Raw genomic sequence first — 22,986 nt, 5'->3', positions numbered from 1 at the left:
ACTATAATTTTAAAGACAAACCTGTAGCGTATAAGGTTCAGTTACCCAACTTTTAGTGGATTTTCTCGGCTGGAAATAGATCCTTAATATGGATTCCTTCCTCTGTAAAGGGCTTTTCACTTTAGCCGTCTGAGTAACAGTTAATGCGATTCGAGAGAATATTTTAGCGTTATTATAATACTTATTTTATATAATTTTGTCATTTTCAAATAATAAAAATCAATAATAAAGATATTATATTTTATATATTTATTATATTATATTTGTATATTAAAACATTATGTTATGATGATTCTAAGTAAAATAAGTTACAGTGACAGCACTTTGCTTTGTGTATGTGTGTGAAGATAATTCAGAATGAGGACTCAAAATGAATAAATAGGTTTATTGTTCATTGTCACAATGATTGATAACATACAGTATATTTGTTCAGCTTTATCTCTTCTCTATATTAAATCTTTACATTCTCTCCATTTCATTAAGTCACTCAGACAAAAACACATAAGATAGTAATGTTGACAGAACTTGTTCATTTCAAGTGAAATACAGAGGAATCCTCCAAACAATTTGTACTGAATTACAAAAGAAGATTAGAAAATACATAATGAGGTAAGCTGCCCTGTTTCAGAGTCCTGAAATGATAAATGAAATTATCAATGTAACTGGTAAATTACAAGTATTTAATCAGGCAACTAAGTCTTATTTTAGGTGAGTCTCACGAAAAATGTAAAAATTTCACCTAATAATGAAAAATGAAAATGTATATTATGCAATGGATTTTCGCATTACAGTAAGTTGGGAAAATGTTATTGTGATGAAAACTATTTTACAATGCAAAAAAATAGGCTTTATTTTATTAATGCAAAACATAAAAAATAAATAAAAAAACCCTGGACATTTCTTTAAGGTAATCACCTATTTAAACTTACAATTTTCATACAGAAAGTTTATAAAAAACATTTATAGGCCTCACAATGATTAAGTCCCTACTAACACTGTAACATTTTAAAGGTTATGACATCACGGTTACTTCTGTAATAGACCGAACCAGAAAACATCTATCTCCCATTGTGATCTGTTTAATGAGAAAACGGGAGAAGCTCAAATTCCATTTTCAGTTTCAAATGTTCCATATGAGCTCCGTCATGACTTACGTTATTGTGTTCAAAGTCTCCGTAAAGTCATGTGTTGTTGTTGCTTTAAGAGGCTGACGAATTGAATACAATCTCCAGAGAAAAATAAAATAAACCCAGCTGTATTTGCCAAATACAAAAATGTTTACGAAATTAGACTTCTGTAAAATTCCAAAAGAAGGTGTGGCTGCCATCATCCAGACTCAAACAAATTCCAGCAAGAACACAGGATTATGGGAAGCCTGTCAGTTACATCCAGTTACATGAATGCATCCGTTCACATTTAGCTGCACTGTCCGCAGCAGTGCTTTGTTGGTAATGTTACATTGGCGTGTCAATACAGGTCAACAGAGCGTGCCCATGGCGAAAAGGCTTGCACACAGCGGCATGGTGGGAAAGGAGTGGGGGGGCATGAAGGGGTATTTAAGACTAGCCATCTTCTGAGCTTGGTGGGCATCTTTATCATCCCGAAGGCACTTGTTCATGTCCCTAAAAGAGAGAGAGAGAGCAAACATAAGCTGTGTTCCAAAACGGCAGACCATTCGAGAGAAATGATGATTAGAAAAATATTGAATACTGAAAAAGCATTGATTAACTAATTAAAAGTTCACTATTTTACACAATAATTGTGTGCGTGGTGTATTTTTATGCTTATTAGAGTTTCGCTTCATTAGCTTAGCAACACGCTAATACCAAAATCTATTACAATCAATAGTGAGTAGCGTCTCTTGAGCGCTTCATGTGAGGAGTGCTATTTGTGTGATGCAACCTAGAGTTGCTACCTATTTAGAGTGTTCCAAATCAGTTTCTTGTAAGGTTCCATATTGGTCAGAATGTTGCCTTGGAAGGCAGCTGCCTGTGTAGCTAGCAAATAGCAAGGCAGCTCACTAGGTTTCACAACAGAGCTATAGTTACATTTTGGGATAGTGCCTGGATTTCCCATTCACTGGAGTTTTACAGCCTCCGAACACAGATAACAGCTCTAGATATCAATAAGAAGGACTAACAACCTATCACGGTCTTGAAGCTCCTTACAGGATATAATAATTTCTGTTTTGATTGGCCAATTTTTGTGGCCTTATCTCCCAGTTAAAAACATAAATCACACCCTACATTTTAAACACCCATCACACTGCATACTAAAGGTGATCAGGACAGTCAAGTAACCCTACCTGAGCAGGTCAAGCTGTCTCATCAGGCTTTCTTGTTCCTTTTGCATGTTTCTGGATACTTTCAGGACATCTCTAGAGAAAGAAACAGCCAAAATGTGAAAAGTAATCAAGTTTAGTAGCAGGATTGTTTATGTCGAATATTATATTCTTTCCAGGAAACGACAGGTCTGTAGTCACAGCCAATCAAAACATATTTGATGTTTAATATCCAGTTATGTGAAGCAAGATTTTGGACCAATGAGATTTCAGTGTGGGTGGAGCTACCCAGCATCATGCATCAGAAACAGAAACCAAACATCTTGTCATTAGCTTGTCACAGTCACGACTGGTTAGCGCAGATTAATATGGAAGAGATGTGATTGATTACATTGCAGCTGGTAATGACACTGTGTAATTTGTGCCACAAGTACACTTTGAGATGAAATAACCTGAGCTTAATTCAACTGAATTGAGAACACACCTCTCTTCGCCCCTCTGCTGGTGTTTGATGTTATTCTGCAGTTGTTGTAGTTGAATCAGAGCGTGCTGCAGCTCTTCTTGACTCTGATCTAGTTCACCTTGTAGCTGCTGGTTGATGTTCTGCAGTCTGCGGTTCTCCCCATGAGCATCAGCCTGATCACTGCTCAGTGCTGATCCTGCTCTCCAGCTGAACACACATACACACACACACACACACACACACACACACACAGGTGAGATGAGACAGAAATCCCTCTGGTCTGATAAATGAGATGTGTTGAGTAAATGATGAGTCTGTACCTTTTTCTGTTTGGTGAGTTTGAACTCCAGTTGCTGCTTCTGTGTCCTCAGTTCTTGTAGCAGCTGCTCTTTCCTGTCTCCTTACCTTATGCTGCCCTTCATCAAAGACCAACATCACATCAACAACATTATATAGTAATAATCAATACCACCATAATGATCATTATAATTACCATTACATCAACATCAATAAAAATCACCACAAAAAGTATCACAACCATCACCAGCTTTAATCATCATTGTGATCACAATCATGATAATCATCATCATCATCAATATCATTATCACCATCATGATCATCACTGTCACATCATGACCAAAATCACCATCATAACCATCACTATCATAAATATCATTATCACCATCATGATTATCACAATCACATCGTGTCCAAAATATTCATCATAACAATCACCATCTATCACCATCAAGATCATCACTATCAAAAACATCATCACCATCATAACCATCATCAATATCATTATCACCATCACATCGTGTCCAAACTCACCATCATAACCTTCAATTTCATTATCACCATCACATCACGTCCAAAATCTCCATCATCATAATCACCATCATCACATTACCATCATGATCATAATATCATGACCAAAATCACCATCATAACCATCAAATCGCCATCATACCATTACCATCATCAATATCATCATCACTGTCATGATCATCACCATCACATCATCACCAAAATCACCATCATATCACCATCATCACATCATCACCAAAATCACCATCATATCACCATCATCACATCATGACCAAAATCACCATCATATCACCATCATCACATCATGACCAAAATCACCATCATAATATCACCATTATCAATATCATTATCACCATCACATCATGACCAAAATCATGATCATAACATCACCATCATCAATATCACCATCACCATCATCACATCATGACCAAAATCATGATCATAACATCACCATCATCAATATCACCATCACCATCATCACATCATGACCAAAATCATGATCATAACATCACCATCATCAATATCATTATCACCATCACCATCATCACATCATGACCAAAATCACCATCATCAATATCATTATCACCATCATCATCACATCATGACCAAAATCATGATCATAACATCACCATCATCAATATCATTATCACCATCATCACATCATGACCGAAATCACCATAACATGACCAAAATCACCATCATCATCACATCATGACCAAAATCATGATCATAACATCACCATCATCAATATCATTATCACCATCATCACATCATGACCAAAATCACCATCATAACATCACCATCATCAATATCATTATCACCATCATCATCATCACATCATGACCAAAATCATGATCATAACATCACCATCATCAATATCATTATCACCATCATCACATCATGACCAAAATCACCATCATATCACCATAATCACATCATGACCAAAATCACCATCATAATATCACCATTATCAATATCATTATCACCATCACATCATGACCAAAATCACCATCATATCACCATAATCACATCATGACCAAAATCACCATCATAATATCACCATCATCAATATCATCACCATCATCATCACATCATGACCAAAATCATGATCATAAGGATCATTAACAATATCATTATCATCATGATCATCGCCATCATCAATGTCATGATTACCAATATCACCATCATCATCACATCCCTATCACCATAATCAGCATTTACTCTAATACAAGCATTAGTCTCGAATCAAAATCACCACAGTTCCCAAGCTAAATGTACATCAAAGCCTAAATCTGTGCTCCAATATTTAGCGTGTGTATATTTACCAATGCTTGTAGTTTCTCTCGCTCTTCTTTTAACGGAGTCTTTATGTCTCCAAACATGGACCGAAGTTTCACTCTGTCATATTATTCCTCTTTTCTGTGGGACATTTAAACACACTTCAGTCTTAGAGTGCAAATGAGCTGCTTCCTTTATCTATATGGACATAAACATGAAATTATGACATCAATAGGTAAGGTGGAGATGAATGAGGTCACAGGAATTCAGTGAAGACTGACCTGCGTAGCATCTAAATGGTCTCTCTCTTTGTGGGTGTTCTGAAGATGAGACACAGTGTGAGAGAGAACCTCCTCCAACACACCAAACAGTTCAGGTTTGTCTCTCTCAAACTCACACCAAAGAGTACACAACTCCCATTGACAAACAGAACCATACACATGCAAACACTTGAATAAAGAATCTTAACGAAAATTGTAGAAACAACTAGAAAAAGAAAGGTAAACATACTTTTATTTTGGCTTGAAAAAGTCTTGCTTTAGAGTTTAAAACAGCTTAATAAGTTTGAAGGTTTTACAGGTATTATTTAGTTTGAATACCAGGACACATTTAAGAGAGCATGTTTTCATGGTCAAGCTAACATAATAATCTTAAGTTCAAATAGACAAGCATAGTTTATCTGTTATCTTATGTTATATGGATTTGATGTTCATTTACTCACTCTTTAAAGAGTTTCAGTTCCTAGCTCCATGAGGATCTGCGTGAATCGGATATCTACTGGCTCTATTCTTCCCCCCACAGTTCGCTCTCCCTCTTCTCACCTCGATCCCTCTTCCAGCTCAGAACCCTCATTAGCCCCAGAACCAACAAGCTCTCACAGATGTAGCATGTGAAACTGTTTGCAGTAACACACTCACCCAGGCCTGTATGGAACTCAAGGGGAGTGAGGTAACCATTTCTGTCTCGGTCCAGACTCTCAAAAACAGACACTCCAACTCAATTGACAGAGGCATCTCTCCCTGTAACCGCTAGTGAACACACACATGCAAATGCACACACAGAGAATACATGATTGTGAGTGTGAACTACAGAGAAGTATAAACTAGGGGTTTTACCAATATACTGTAGAATTGTGTGTAAAAATGGTGTAAAATAAGTGTTAATACATTGGCTTTAAATTTACCACCCTGTAATCTAGATATCGGCATTGGTAATTGAAAAACCCAATAATGGTTGAGCACTACTTTTAAAGTACAGCCAAAGAGATAGAAAACAGTTTCTTTTCTTTGGAAATGTGACTTAGACAAAACTGTTTGTACTGAGGAAAAAAAAAAAAAAAATTACCTGCTTCCTATATCAGCCTAATCAGACCGAAACCAATAATAATAATAATCATAATTTAAAAATATATATAAATATATATAGATATGGTCACCAATTTAATTACAAACATGACCTTTGAACCCCAGCATACAATAAGCTATTCTTACATCCTGTCCAGTCTCACCTGCATGTCTCTTTTCGTGATGAATCCTTTACATTCTTTATCACAGAGTTCAAAGAACTCTTTTGCTTTACTCATACTGTCCTGCATGTCTGAGCCAGGAGAGGGCATTCTGCTCCCTGTGCTGCAGGATGATAACCTCATCATTAGACTCGGCAAGGGGCTCTGAAGTCTGGAGCTGGGGGACATCCGACCACTGCCCGTCCCCTCCAACACCACCTCATCCTTTAACCAGCCCGACATAACTACAGAGAGAGAGCGAGAAGAGAGGAAGAATACCATTTTTACTTTGTAAAAACTGTAATCAGTTAGTTTAATTTTAACTTTAGTTAATCGGTTAATAATCAGCTTTATAAGTGGAATATGCCGAGGACAGCCTAAATATCTTGCTTCTTAAAATAGCTGCAAATAAACATTAACCAGAATGCTGAACAATCCTTCACACAGGTGTGATGTGTTGCAACATTGGTCATGGGTGTATCAGAGAAACTCTGATCTTCGTACTAGATGCATCAAATTTTGGGGAAATATGCAAAGTTCTACCCCTTGATTATTTAGTTTTGTGTCAGAAAGCTAAAACAAAATTAAAAATTAGTTGTTCGTAACTGTACTATATATGAAGTCATGACCTCTTGAAGTTCCCTTCTGGAAAAATGAAGTCCTACCAGCTTAAGGTGGTCAAGCTGGTTTCTGATACATGGTAAATGGTTTATTGCTGGTCCATATGGTCTACCAGCCCTAACCAGCTTGACCAAGATGGTATAGAGGTCAAAACAGGTGCACGAGCTGGTAGTCCAACTAATCATCCATTTAGACCAACTTGGACCACCTTAAAACAATGTAAAACCTGCTACGATCAGAAGTTTGAAATCCAGATACCTTAAAGGAGGTTTTCTCTTCCTCAAATCCTAAACAATTAACAGTGTGGATTTTTAGTGACATGACATCACACCAAACGAGCCAACAGTTGGAAAACTGAGACGCTCTGTCAAATTTGACTGTAATTCCCTGCACACATGAATTGCACTTGTGATCACATAGATACACTATATTGCCAAAAGTATTCGCTCACCTGCCTTTAGACGCATATGAATTTAAGTGACATCCCATTCTTAATCCATAGGGTTTAATATGACGTCGGCCCACCCTTTGCAACTATAACAGCTTCAACTCTTCTGGGAAGGCTTTCCACAAGGTTTAGGAGTGTGTTTATGGGAATTTTTGACCATTCTTCCAGAAGTGCATTTGTGAGGTCAGACACTGATGTTGGACGAGAAGGCCTGGCTCGCAGTCTTCGCTCTAATTCATCCCAAAGGTGCTCTATCGGGTTGAGGTCAGGACTCTGTGCAGGCCAGTCAGGTTCTTCCACACCAAACTCACTCATCCATGTCTTTATGGACCTTGCTTTGTGCACTGGTGCGCAGTCATGTTGGAACAGGAAGGGGCCATCCCCAAACTGTTCCCACAAAGTTGGGAGCATGAAATTGTCCAAAATCTCTTGGTATGCTTAAGCATTCAGAGTTCCTTTCACTGGAACTAAGGGGCCAAGCCCAGCTCCTGAAAAACAACCCCACACCATAATACCCCCTCCACCAAACTTCACAGTTGGCACAATGCAGTCAGACAAGTACCGTTCTCCTGGCAACCGCCAAACCCAGACTCGTCCATCAGATTGCCAGATGGAGAAGCGTGATTCATCACTCCAGAGAACGCGTCTCCACTGCTCTAGAGTCCAGTGGCGGCATGCTTTACACCACTGCATTCGACGCTTTGCATTGCACTTGGTGATGTATGGCTTGGATGCAGCTGCTCGGCCATGGAAACCCATTCCATGAAGCTCTCTACGCACTGTTATTGAGCTAATCTGAAGGCCACATGAACTTTGGAGGTCTGTAGCGATTGACTCTGCAGAAAGTTGGTGACCTCTGCGCACTATGCGCCTCAGCATCCGCTGACCCCGCTCTGTCATTTTACGTGGCCTACCACTTCGTGGCTGAGTTGCTGTCATTCCCAATCGCTTCCACTTTGTTATAATACCACTGAAAGTTGACTGTGGAATATTTAGTAGCAAGGAAATTTCAGGACTGGACTTGTTGCACAGGTGGCATCCTATCACAGTACCACGCTGGAATTCACTGAGCTCCTGAGAGTGGCCCATTCTTTCACAAATGTTTGTAGAAGCAGTCTGCATGCCTAGGTGCTTCATTTTATACACCTGTGGCCATGGAAGTGAATGGAACACCTGAATTCAATTATTTGGATGGGTGAGCGAATACTTTTGGCAATATAGTGTAGTTTTGTGACTATAGTTTTAAAAAAAAACATATTTGCGATATAGGTTTTTAAAAAAATGAATCCCAATGCCGAGATCTAGAGAGATTAAACTATTGTGATTTAATGTTAGAAAATAACATTTTATGCAACATTTTCTCAATTCACTCTTTGAAAATACAAAATGGTATTAGTGGTTGACTGATATTGTTTTTAATGGATGACACCAATATCAAGATAGCAGGGTGGCCAATGGCTTATATAATGCTAATATCTATAATATAATTTAGTGCAAATAAGATGTACACAATTTAATGAACACTTATTTTAGACAAACATCCACTCAAAGTTCACTAAAATATCTGAGAACAGAAAATGTACAATATCCATTAACAAAGCTGTTGGTAGGCTTCAGAACAGACACTATGACTACTTCTGTCAATCGGCCAATCTGCACAGTTATAAAGGCGATAATCTCAAAATAACCAAATATTGTTTGATTAATCTGACAGCCCATATATCGATCTATTCCTATTCTATATGCAGTGACAAGGCTTTCTGCAGATTTATGAACTGACAAACTTCTCAGGCACAGTTATGAAGGCAATAATCTGAAAATGGCCAAATAATGGCTGATTAATTGACCAGCCAGTATGTCAGTCTAGCTCTATTCATTGTCATTGACAAGGCTGTTGACAGACTTCGAAACTAGCCAACTTCTGTTAATACACCAATTAAGCATAGTTATGAAGATAATAATCTCAAAATGGCCAAATATCGGTCAATTAATCTGCCTGCCCAGTATATCGGTCGAACATTATACATTATCTATTGACAAGGATGTTGACAGACTTAAAAACTGCCTAATTTCTGTTAATTGGCCAATCAGGCACAGTTATAAAGATAATCTAAAAATGGCCAAATAACAGCTAAATAATCTGCTAGTCGATATATCAGTCTGTCTCTATTCTATATGCATTGACAAGGCTGTCTGCAGACTTTTGAACTGACAAAATTCCTAGGCACAGTTATAAAGGCAAACATTTCAAAATGACTGTGAAGAGGAGGAGGGCGTGGCCGGGCCGTGACGATGCACGGCCGGCGTTGAATCAGCTGATAACAAAGGAGAGCCGGAGTCGCCAGTTCGAGAGAGATGCACACGGCCGTGCTGCATGCGCTGCATCTGCCTGGGGACGGAGGAGTTGCTGCTGGCCGCCGAGAGCCAGAGGAACCACTGCTGTCCACCGAAGAAGGGGAGGAGTGGTTACGTCCACCAAGGGCCGGAGGACTCGCTGCCGTCCACTGGGGGAAAAGCAAGCTGGCATCCGCCAGAGGGTGGAGGAGCGGTTGAGCACCAGGCGACAGCACGTCCAGGAGCCGGCGAGCAAGCTCTTCTCTCTCTCTGTGTCTCTGCTCACCCTCTCCTCTCCCTCTCCCCACGCCTCCCCTCGTTTCTCCCCCAGGTTCACAGGAGGTGGGGTGGACCACCGGCTGACAGAACGGCCGGAAGGGCAGCGTCTCCCCTCCAGAGATGGGGGGATATTGGTCAGACCGGTGGTGCCCCGGCCTGAACAAGGGGGATTGTGACTAGGTGGAGGGTGTGGGTGTGGCCGGGCCATGACAATGCATGGCTGGCGCTGAATCAGCTGATCAGCGGGAGAGTGAGATAAAGGGGAGCCGGAGGCGCCAGTTCGAGAGAGGGAGAGATAATAGTCTCTCTCTATTCATTATCCATTGACAAGGCTGTCAACAGACTTTGAAACTGGCAAACATCTGTTAATCAGACACAATTATAAAGGCGATAATCTCAAAACGGCCAAATATCGGTCGATTAATCTGCCTGCCTGATATATCGGTCGAACACTATTCATCATCCATTAACAAGGCTTTCGACTTTCAGACTTCAGAACTAACACACTTCTGTTAATCGGCCAAACAGGCACAATTATCTGTCAATATGATGATCTACCAAATATCAACTAATCAATTGGCCTGGCCAAATTATATCAGTTTATCACAAGTCAATTCCCATAAACATGATACTCAATAAAGTTGAAAATTATTTTGATCAGATTTGGTGGCAAAAAACCCAAAAAATTACTGTAAGAAAAGAGGACAAAAGTTTTCAGGTTGATATGTATACCTGCGAAACTTGGTGACAGTGTTATATAATCAGAATTCTTGTAGGAAACATGTTGCACATGGTGGCAACAAACACATGGGAATTTCACATACTGTAGATAAACGCCTGTGGCATTAAGTTATGAACATCTTGGGGAGAAACTCCCTCCTGCACCAAAAATAAAATGTTAACTTGCAACCAATGGTCATTTCTACAATCAAGCTAATCATAATAAACTTTTACTGTGGTAGAAATGAGGTAACCCACCAAATAAGGCAGCATACATGCACAATTTCCTATGTTTTTGTTTCTTGCCTGCAGATCTCCAGGATGTGTATTGCAGAACAGGATGGAGTCATGTGACATGGGATGTGCGGAGAGGGTGTGTGTACAGAAACAAATTGACATGCAAATAAAGTCTTCAGCTCAGTTTACATTATGCATTATGCAGCACTCTTACCAGCAATCAGGATTTCGTGTTGCCGATGCGGATGAGGTCTGAACAGAGGGGAAATACCTCCACACACTAAATGACCACGGGTCACATGCAACATGGAATATTTTCATTATGAATTATGGTTTGAGTTGTGCTTGGTACACTACCGGCCGAGTGCGTATAAGTTCAAATTGATCAAAAGTTATTTAAATCAGTGATCTCTGGAAAGCTGATTGTAAATTGTTGAGCAGAGGACAATCAGGGGCCCAACAGTTAAAGAGCTTTCATAAAATAATACTTTTGTTGAACCTTAACTATATGCAATCGAGGCTTACAGTGGCCTACTCCATAAATTCAAGACAGTTAAAGTGTGAACAACATTTTAGAGTATTGCAAATTTAAATGGAACATTTCATACATGGTACTTTGATAAGCCATTGGCAATAAATCGCCACATTTTTACCAAATGCCATATTAATATAGCCTACCATGATATTTAAACGGTACTTCAATGTACTTTAAACCATGATGTTACAATAGTAGAGGAGATGGAACATGAGAGATTCCTCTAATATCATTTATATTCTCTATGCAAGTGTGATCACTGTTTTGATCTACTAAAGTTATACTGCTCACGGTTAATGAACAGTGAAATCGGTGACTTTAGTATGGACAAAGTATTTTGTTGGTGTCATGCATAATTTAAACCATTTGTCAGCATTGTCAACATTTCATTCGTAAAAAACAATACTGGACGGCCTTAAAAACTTGAGGGACTGTTGTAAGTAAGTAAATAAATTAAAGAAGGAAAAGATACTCACCAAACCAACGATACATTCCTTCTCCTCAGGTGTTCAGCATGTCACCTGTAGCAGAGAGTGGTGTCTTGTAAAGTTAGTCGAACATTACCTGTTTCATCCACCAGTGGAAGTAGAGAGACAAAGTCCTCAGATTACCGTAATATAAAAGTATGTAAATACAACGGTGCCGTTTGCTTGTAGTGTTTTGATACTACTTTGGTTTAAAAACTGCACGTACAGGTGTTAAACCAAAGTCTTTCTAGCAAGTCAGTCCACTGTCGGCCATCTTTGGAACGCTCTCGGGAGGTTATTTCCAGTCATGATAGTGCAACTCCTATCTACTTTAATGAGGAAAGACCGAAATCTCCAAAACGGTTGGTCAAGATTACGATCAAAAAACATATTTCAAATCAACAATAAAATACGACAATACTGGTATCATAAATTATGCTTCTGTACCTCTATTACGCTAAAACACGCAATTTTCCCTGCTTGTATAGCTAATGCGCATGCGCGTTAGCAAATTGGTTGACAGGCTGTATGTCTGTATTTTTTAGTACCTTTGGCCACAAAGTGTATTATTATAAATAATAATAATAATAATATTTTTATTATTATTTTTATTATTATTATTATTTTATTTGACGCCTTCTTGACTATATTTCATTCATTACGGTAAGCGTGTGCTCGCGCCGTTGCCATGGGAGACGCGGCAGTGCTCGTGCTCTGTAGCTTGTGCGATTAACTCAATCAGAAATAGTCCGTTAAAATCACGGGAAATCGAGATGATTTTGTGATTCAGACTTCAGGGACAAACATGTTTCAGTCTTACACGGGTAAGAAGCGTCAACAAAGATGCTGTATTAAGAAAGGCGTTTGATTAGCAGCTAGCTAGTTAGCTGGTTAAATCTCCTGTAGGTCACAAAATAACAAGCGCCTCATGTCTTGAATTTATTTATTTTTTTTAAATGATTTTCAGATTTAAGATGTCTCACCTCTTTTTAAGTTTAAAACTGTTATTCTTTTCACATCTTATTGTAAACCTAGATAGAAATATTACTATCCAGCTGTCTTTATTCAAAGAATTATAGACGTTTTAACTTGCACAAGAACCAACAGTCACATTTTATTTAATTTTACTTCATTTGTTGTTATGATCAGTCTGTCCAAAGTTACTGCTTTGCTAATGTGTTCATAGATAGATGACAGACAGACATATTGATAGATAGATATATGGATAGATTGACGGACGGACGGATATATCTATCTATCTATATATAGATATATATATATAGATATAGGTAGACGGATAGATGGACGGACGGACGGACATAGATGGATAGATAGATAGAAAGACAGGCATATGGATAGATAGATAGATAGATATATAGATAGATGATAGATAGACAGGCATATGGATAGATAGATAGACAGACAGGCATATGGATAGATAGACAGACAGGCATATAGATAGACAGACAGACAGAAATAGACAGACAGACAGACAGGCATATGGATAGATAGACAGACAGACAAGACAGACAGAGATAGATAGATAGACAGACAGACATATGGATGGATAGATGGACGGACGGATATATGGATAGATAGATAGATATGAATATATTAGATAGACAGATAGTCATGGATAGATATATGGACGGACAGATAGATAGATAGATAGGTATGAATATATTAGATAGATAGATAGATAAATAAAAGCAGGATCTTTGATCACCAACTCATACTGAGCATGTTTACTATCGTCAGCCTTTGGAGATTTCAGAGTTCAAACAGGGCTGGATTGAACTCAGTAAAACAACACCTAATCTCATCACTTTGTCATTATACACAACCTTCCCACATCTACTACACCACTATTCTATAGTGAAAGTCAGAAATAATAAAATAATCTGTTGTCTTTATAGAGTTATCTCTTTGTTGAGAGTCTATGGATAGAGATTAGACAGGCCAAGAACGTCCCATAAACCGTAATCCCCTGAGTAACCTCTGCCTGCTTCTCTTCATAGGGAAACACCTTGGATAACTCACGCTCTGACTCACAGCACACATTAGATATTTTACACATTTTAGACAGGAAACAAGCACGCTTTCTCAGGAGTCCATAAGCTTTCTCGAGCTGGCTTGAAAGGTGATTAGATAGATATATTGAACTGAACATTCATATAGATAGATAGATAGATATGATAACATATATGATAAGATAGAGTGAATATACAATATTATGGATGGATGGATGAAATAGATAGATGGATGAGATAGATGGATGAATGGATAGAGTGAACATTCAATATTATTGATGGATGGATGGATGGATGGATGGATGAAATAGATAGATGGATGGATGGATGGAATGAACATTCAATATTATGGATGGATGGATGAAATAGATGGATGGATGAATGGATAGAGTGAACATTCAATATTATGGATGGATTAATGGATAAATAGATGGATGGATGAGATGGATGGATGGATGGAGTGAACATTCAATATTATGGATGGATGGATGGATGGATGGATGAGATAGATAGATAGATGGATGGATGAATGGATAGAGTGAACATTCAATATTATTGATGGATGAATGGATAGAGTGAACATTCAATATTATAGATGGATGGATGGATGAGATGGATAGATGGATGAAATAGATAGATAGATGGATGAATGGATAGAGTGAACATTCAGTATTATAGATGGATGGATGGATAGAGAGATGGATAGATGGATGAATGGATAGTGAACATTCAATATTATAGATGGATGGATGATAAAGAGATGAATGGATGGAGAGAGCATTAAATATTATAGATGGATGGATGATAAAGAGATGGCTGGATGGATGGGTGGATGATGGATGGATGATAGAGTGAACATTCAGTATTATAGATGGATTTAGGGCTGAAAGGATTAGTCGATGTTATTGAAAACGTCAACAATAAAACATTTTCGACAAAACTTTTTGTTGTCGAATAGTCATTTGGTGTCAACATGAGATCATATGAAACAAATGATGGCACATGAAAGCAGCACTTCAGCTCGTGTCTGACTGAGGAGAGGAAGAATTACACAGCTCACAGTCCAGATGCACTCTAAACTTTTCAAACACCTTTAAAACAACTTACATTTTGTTTAGCAGCTATACTGCAGAAGAAAAAATTGTTATCTGAGAATGTTGAAAATAATATTAAAAATACAAATATTTTAAAATATCTAAAAATCCTTTAAAAAAGATGCATTCACTTGAGAAGCAGCATATAAGATATTTAGACTTGCTTTTAGAGAATAGATCTTGAATACAAGTATATTTTGTCTTACAGCAACTCGCAGAAGTATAACCAAGTGAAAAAATACACTTATATTTAAGATACATTCTCTTAAAGCAAGTCTAAATATCTTACATGGTGCTTCACAAGTAAGTATATCTTGTTTTAATGATTTTTAGACAACTTTAAATGGAAAACAAGACAAAAACACTTGATAATAGGTACATTTTATACTGAATTAAACTTAATGAAAAGAATTTGTTTCCTTTAATTCAGTGAATGTCATTTAGAGGTATTTTTAAAAGATGATTTTGTCCTCTTTATTGTTAGCAAGCACGTTTAATACAAGCTTTTAAGTCGGGGCACAAGCTGAATAATCGGTTAAGAGCTAACGATTAATCATTGCAGTAATCGCTGAATAGTCGAATAATCATTCTAATAATCGTTAGAATAGTCGATTATCAAAATAATCATTAGTTGCAGCCCTAGATGGATGGATGGATAGATAGATGATGGATGGATGGATGAGTAGAGAGAAAGATGATGGATGGATGGATAGATAAATATGTGGATGGATGAATGGATAGACAGGCAGACAATATACCAATTGATTTTAAACTGTCTTCCCTACAGGTGAAACGTGGCTGAAGATCTCAGTATATTAAATGCTCCTATGAGGAATTCTGCTCTCTCAAAAGAACACTTCATATTCAAATGAAGATCTTCAGGTTTACTCATCATTTTATCCTGCATGGCTGATCCCTGGATCAAACAGTCTACGCAACAGTTCCAGGAATTATCCTTGATATCTTTAGGTTTTTCATGGAGCAAGAAATGAGACAGAATTTGCTTCCTGTGTTTTTCATATAATCACTACAAAGTAATCTTGCTGTCCGATGTAACCTTGAAGCGTCTCATATGGAGGAGTGCTGTGGCACTGCTGTGTGCTAGTTTATTCTGGAGTAATCTGTCGAGGAGATCCAGTTTGCTGCAGAAATGCTCCAGACTAATAACTACTCGCTAGTGTTGCTGATCCAGTTAGCACTGCTGACCTTTGACCTGTTCGTCAACTCCTTCAGTGAACTCCTGAGGGCCGTCCCGGTCATCCAGCTAGTGCTGTTCATGTGAGTTTAAGTCTGTTTGTTATGAGCGTATATGTCTGTGAAATAATCAATAGGTATGGATGGACAGAAAGTCTGATTATTAGGTCTACACACATTTTCCGCTATTTTTTTAGTGTTTTCTGGATAAGCGTTGAGGAGACTCCCGCACCATTATTTACATTTTTTTTGTCAACGTCAGTCTTTTATTGTGGTATAATCTAGTTTTTAAAAAACACCCCTAATTGATTTTATACACAATGGTAATTAGGGATGCACCAATATAGCCTTTTTGGGCCGATATAAATTTGAACAAAAATCTATAGGCCAACACTGATATTTTGCGGTGGAAAAAAATATTTTGGATAAGTGGCAAAACCGATATTTTGCCACTTACCTTATTTTGTCATCAGATCACTGTTCTGCTCAGGAAATATGTTTTCTTTTTTCTTTTCTTTTTTTTTTTTTTTATGTTAAGAGGTACAAAAGCTATTTTTTTGTTCTAACAGTAAATAATTTCCATAGAACATATGGATTGGATCTGTTGAACACATGACAGGCCAAAATTTTAAGAGAGCAACAATGGAAGATAAATACAAAATAAAGAAATAAATATATACATTTATCATTATATATACACTGTGTATATATATATATATATATACACTGATCAGCCACAACATTAAAACCACCTGCCTAATATTGTGTAGGTCCCCCTTGCATTCAGAGATGATATTCTTCTCACCACAATTGTACAGAGTGGTTATCTGAGTTACCGCTGACTTTGTCATTTCGAACCAGTCTGGCCATTCTCTGTTGACCTCTCTCATCATCAAGGCGTTTCCATCTGCAGAACTGCCGCTCACTGGATGTTTTTTGTTTTTGGCATCATTCTGAGTAAATTCTAGAGACTGCTGTGTGTGAAAATCCCTGGAGATCAACAGTTACAGAAATACTCAAACCAGGTGTGAGGAGAAATCGTTATTTTGCACTTTTAAAACGTTTTTGTTCTTCTGTTTTTGTACTTCTAAACAAATTCATATTATGCATGTAACATCTACTTTTTTTACATTTATTTTGGTAGGTATTTCCTTGTATTACACATGAGATTATAAATATTATATAACACAATAAGGTCACGTAATTACTTATAAATAAACCATCTGTTTTTCATATCTGCGTTTTTATGCCGATGTTTTTAATTTGGTTAATAATTAGCCGATAAATATCGATGGCCGATACATCGGTGCAACCATAATGGTAATTCAAAGGGGTGTACGTATATATGATACTGAGGAAGTAAAGAACAATAACATTAGGAAACAGAAAACAAAGTTTTCAACCAAAAATGTATTGAGAACCTGTTAGTAAAATATGATTCGTCACTCTTCGATCAGGAGATGAATTCAACGGTGGGAAGAAATACACAGGCACAGAATGTCACAAGCAGTTCTTCGATTTATTAAAAGAAAGCATGGGGTTATATGTTTCTTGTCACACAAGGCTGGTTACACCCCCCACCTCGAACTTTCTCAATCCTCCATATATGGGGTTTTTTCCTCTCGCTTACAGAAGTACATTCTTGCCAAGTTCATTTTGTGATCAAGACAGTGCCGAAAACATACAAAGCAGATAAGCAAGCATCAAGGTCATATTGTTCCATCTGAGGCCTATTTCTCACAGAACCGTTTACACCGAACACATTTTTGTGTCCGTCTCCGCAATTTTTTCCATTGTATTTCTATGTAAATTTGCGTTAGATGGATGCTTTAACTGTTACGACGCGTCCAGCTGTTTTTTTTTTTTTCAGGGTCTAGTGTGGGAACACAGCGTTTTTTAGATGTAGTATCAGGTAAAAAAATAATTTTGACTCTTAAAAGCACTTCTCGAGACTCGTGTGTTCTGGTATATGCACTGCGCTGTCTCTAGCTTTTTTAGAGCAAGAACATGTTTGGCCTGAACAGGCCCTTAGGACACGTCCACACTAATATGTTTTTGTTTGAATGAAACATTCATTTTGCTATGTTTATGCATCTCATCCACACTGGAATGGCATTTTCTCCACACTAGTAGCCTACTGCATTCTTTAGAAAACAATGATGTACACACCGAACATGGTTGTGTGTCTGTCTACACTCTGTTTTCATTGTTTTACTGTGTTTTTGAAATGTCCCGTTAGGTGGAAGAAAATGCCATTCAAGGGGGGCCTGGGTAGAGCTTTGGCTACCACCCCTGGAGTTCACTAGCTCACTAGTTCGAATCCCAGGGTGTGCTGAGTGACTCCAGCCAGGTCTCCTAAGCAACCAAATTGGCCCGGTTGTTAGGGAGGGTAGAGTCACATGGGGTAACCTCCTCGTGGTCGCTGTAATGTGGTTCGTTCTCGGTGGGGCGCATGGTGAGTTGAGCGTGGATGCTGCGGTGGATGGCGTGAAGCCTCCACACGCGCTATGTCTCCGTGGCAACGCGCTCAACAAGCCACATGATAAGATATGTGGATTGATGGTCTCAGATGCGGAGGCAACTGGGATTCATCCTCTGCCACCCAGATTGAGGCGAGTCACTACGCCACCACGAGGACTTAAAAGCACACTGGGAATTGGGCATTCCACACTGGGTGAAAATGGGGAAAAATCCAAAAGAAAGAAAAAGAAAAAAAAGAAAATGCCATTCCAGTGTGGAAGAGATAGCGTCACGAAATTAATGTTTTTTCAGACGGAACCATATTAGTGTGGACGTGGCCTTACGGACTAAGTAAAATTCTAGATCGCACAATCGAACAACAACAACAGGCAAAACAGTATAGATTGAGGCCACGTCCACACTAATATGTTTTCATTTGAGAACGCATTGATTTCGCTATGTTTATGCCTCTCATCTACACTTGAAAGCTGTTTTCCTCCACCGAAAACATAGCGTTTTGAAAATGCTCCCCATTACCACATACTTTGGAAAACAATGACTTTACAAAACTGAAAACTATTAGTGTGGATGTAGCCTTATAATATTGACCATCACATTGGTTATATGCCTTGACATAAAAACAATTATTGGGTTTTGGATTTGAAATTCCAGTATTGGTGCATCGCTAACTGAAGCATGGAACTCTTTCCATGTAAACTGATATTATATAGGTAGGAAAGCAAGACAGATTTCAAAAGTGTTTACTTACTGTCTTTTCTCTCTCTTTCTGCAGAATCCAGGACATTGGCATCCTGTTTAACGTGATCATCATTCTTCTAATGATGTTTAACACATACGTGTTCCAGGTGGGGCTGGTGTCCCTGTTACTGGAGCGATTCAGAGCACTGCTTGTACTGTCAGCACTTTACCTGACTCTTAGCATCTGCTTTCACTGCTGGGTCATGGTGTGTACACAAACACACGCCTAAACACACATTCTATGTTGTGAACTTACAAGTAGGCATACAGTACATGGAATCTACACCTGCAGAACTCAGAATTCTACTAATTACCTGCCCATTACATGTTCGTTTTTCTTTTAATATTGACACTGAATTTGCTAATGCGTGCAGCTACAAATAATAGTCCCAGCTCTGTTCAACACATTTTACCATGTTTAAATCCATTCTGTAGAATTATACAAAGTTTCCTTAAAAATTAGCGCAGAAAACGCTGCCGATTCCATCCAGGCCTTGGCATTAGCTTTATTGAATGCTGTTGAACTAATGTAGAACTTCTGAATTATTAATATAGAATCCAAAGCTGCTGCCGAAACATGCTCTAAGCAAGTACGCATATACGCAGATGAGGTCCGGTTAAACATGCTTAATGTGCGTTCTTGCGTTACTGTGGCGGGAACAAACCTCAGTACTCAAGGGGCTGATAGTTTTCATTCAAAAGTCTGTGTCATTAAACTGGATGTGATATTGTTCAGGTAAGTTGCTATAAACATACTGACTTTACCATACTTGCTCAGCGATATTCTCTTCAAACTGTTACGCGCCATGACAGTAGTTGACTTGAAACAGGAAACTCACCATTGATGCGGACAGTTCACACTAATGTCTGCAATAGCGCCCCTTGTGGCAACGTTGAAATGCAACGCATGTTTGCTTTATGTTGTGAATTGCGTTCTGACACATTTTGGAACATAACGCACGAAAACGAGCTTGTGTAGCTAGAAGCATCTGCATTTCGTGTGTTTACGTAGAGTATTTTTTGGCCTTTAAATGTTTCCAAGAAGTTCTAGGATAATAGAATAGAGTCATTTTTATGTTGTTTTTTCTGTCAGAACCTGAGGTGGATGGAGTCCAATCGTTTCGTGTGGACGGATGGTTTGCAGGTTCTCTTTGTCTTCCAAAGACTGGGTAAGCCAGTGTGAGATGTTAGCCAAACCTTGAATTGGATTTCACAAAGAGGTCATGCTCAATCTCGTCAAGAACCTCTTAATCCCTTTCTGCATGTTAAGAGATATAACCTCTCTTCTAACAAGAGAAAAAGTGTTGTGGAACTTAACCGTTATCCATCTTTTCTACTGGACATTTCTAATGTTTTGATGCTCGATCAATTGCAGCATATATTTTTCAGATTGGAGCACTAGTGTAAACATTGTTAGTTTTTTTTTAGGCAAAACAGATAGATTTGTATACAATTATGGGCTATTAATTTCATTCCTGTGAGTCCTGTGTGTTGACATTTGTGTGTCCACAGCTGCTGTGTTGTATTACTACTTCTACAAACGCACAACCGAGTACCTGGGAGACCCCAGACTGTACGAAGATTCCCCGTGGCTACGCGACGCTTTCGCTAGGGCGCGACAGTGAACTCAGAAAGTGAGAAACTACAGAAACTTAAGCCAAAATGGAGATATCACTGTGTGGTTCATGAGAGATATTACTGCCGTCACAACAGTAAACTTCAAATGAATTACTTGTTTTTCAAAGTCATGGAATAATGACCAGGAAATTCAAGAAATAAAATGGATGCAATGAGAAAAACAAAGACTCCTTAGAACGAACTGCTGAATTGCAAAGGAAAGAGCCTCGGAGCTGAAGAACAAATGGAGATTTAATCCCATATCTGAGATCAACAACAAAATTAAGGCTACTGGTGAAAACTGAAAATCAAATGTCTATAAACCTTATCAAGCTGTTTTGATACATGTATTGTCTTTTTATAGCCAACACCATGTGTAAAGCTAGAAGTTATTTGTAACAAGTAGCGTACACTATGATGTCCTTTTTGTATTTTTCGGGATTACAGTGGTTTGATTGTACAGCCGACCCAAGAGAGATTTTGTACATTTCAGTTGAGTTGGATTTGGTTTGAGGAATCATCGTACTCATGAGTTGTTTTTATAGTTTAATTTGATATGTTTTAACCATTTTTTTTTAACACTTTGTAAATGTGTACACAGAGGGTCACGACTGTCAGTCGGCAAAGTGTAAACAAAGTGCCTCATTGTAAAGTCATTATGGTAAACACTATGGAAAACAGCACAGTTTCACTTAAGTGCATCAGTGCACATGAATGCTGCAATCATTTTGTTTTTTCTGGCAAATATCATACACCCATTTTGTGTTGTTGCTGATATTATAATAAAAATATATTGGACTGATTTAATTATGCAAAACTTTACCTGTATGGCAAACCAAATGAACATTTAATCATATGCAAGACATGAATTACAGATATCAACAATTTAATTTTCACTAGTTAAAATGCTAATTCTTGATATCAGGAATGGAATTACTACTAGTACTCATTTTTTATATCAGTACATTTTTTAAATCAAGGAATTACTCCTTGAAATACACATTCTTAATATCAAACATGGACTTTCAACCGGTAAAGACCATAAATCTTGGGGTCTGTAATTGCATTTTCTCTAGTAGGATTTCACAATGATCTGTCATGCACTCCTGTTCCAAAGGCAATTATATATCTAAAATTTCTTACTAGTTCAAATTCCAGTTTCACTGTAAAAATGTGAATTTTTGATATTTGTAATTTAGTTTTCAACTACAATCTCACAGTAGTTATTCATAGTTGCAGGTTATTTCACGGCTTTAACTCAGAGACAGCCGGGGATCTCCACGATGACAGACTGTTCTATTCTGATCTCTCAGATTAAGCTGGGATTGGGGTTTTATGCACCACAAACAGCCTGCAGGACACAAATAGCACACTCTTGTTTTCAATTACAGAGCCAACTAACCCTTGTATTGTGTGTGTAACTAGATGTTTTAGGAAAGGTTGGCCTTTTTTAGCTATGTCTCCATTCATTGTTTTGTTATTAACAGAACTCAATAGACCAATTAATGCCTAGAGTTATGCTGCCTTCAAGTCCTTATGGGCAGTTGCCATTTTAAAATTTGTAATAATGAGAAAAGTGACTTTTTTTTGATCGGTGCAAACAGGCAACCAATGCAGAATTTTCTGCCAATCATTATCACTATTTTCATCTACAATACATAAAATGCATATTAAATATATTGTAGCGTTTTTGTGTTAAAAGAACAGTCTGGGTTCAATTCAAGTTAAGCTCAGATAGCATTTATGGCATAATGTTGAAAATGAGCTTAATTTTCACTAATAATAAGTACATATGGACTCAACAATTTAAGAGAAAAAGAACAAATTATAATTCACA

The 22,986-nt window shown here is 37.9% G+C and overlaps 1 protein-coding gene and 1 pseudogene across 1 annotated transcript; one reads left to right on the top strand and one right to left on the bottom strand.

Moving 5' to 3' along the window:
* Positions 1 to 392: 392 nt before the first annotated feature.
* Positions 393 to 12,065, bottom strand: LOC127437198 (EF-hand calcium-binding domain-containing protein 4A-like; annotated as a pseudogene).
* A 616-nt stretch (positions 12,066 to 12,681) lies between these two features.
* Positions 12,682 to 22,883, top strand: LOC127437196 (transmembrane protein 138). The gene is made up of 5 exons (XM_051691973.1): positions 12,682 to 12,819; positions 15,907 to 16,397; positions 19,567 to 19,738; positions 20,626 to 20,701; positions 21,045 to 22,883. Exons 2-5 carry the CDS (start codon positions 16,270 to 16,272, stop codon positions 21,155 to 21,157), a joined length of 489 nt encoding a protein of 162 aa, XP_051547933.1. The 5' UTR covers positions 12,682 to 12,819; positions 15,907 to 16,269; the 3' UTR covers positions 21,158 to 22,883.
* The last annotated feature ends 103 nt before the right edge of the window (positions 22,884 to 22,986 follow it).

This window comes from Myxocyprinus asiaticus, chromosome 48 (genome assembly GCF_019703515.2).
Source record: "Myxocyprinus asiaticus isolate MX2 ecotype Aquarium Trade chromosome 48, UBuf_Myxa_2, whole genome shotgun sequence".
Taxonomy (NCBI): domain Eukaryota; kingdom Metazoa; phylum Chordata; class Actinopteri; order Cypriniformes; family Catostomidae; genus Myxocyprinus; species Myxocyprinus asiaticus.
The sequence above is the reverse complement of the archived record's forward strand: the minus strand, read 5'-3'. Positions and strand labels throughout refer to the sequence as shown.

Bases quoted from the DNA above. Each gene is read 5' to 3' on its own strand.
- LOC127437196 (XM_051691973.1), top strand. From the start codon at position 16,270: ATGCTCCAGACTAATAACTACTCGCTAGTGTTGCTGATCCAGTTAGCA. The intron at 16,398-19,566 runs GTGAGTTTAAGT...CTCTTTCTGCAG, and splicing joins ATCCAGCTAGTGCTGTTCAT to AATCCAGGACATTGGCATCC. The intron at 19,739-20,625 runs GTGTGTACACAA...TTTTTCTGTCAG, and splicing joins GCTTTCACTGCTGGGTCATG to AACCTGAGGTGGATGGAGTC.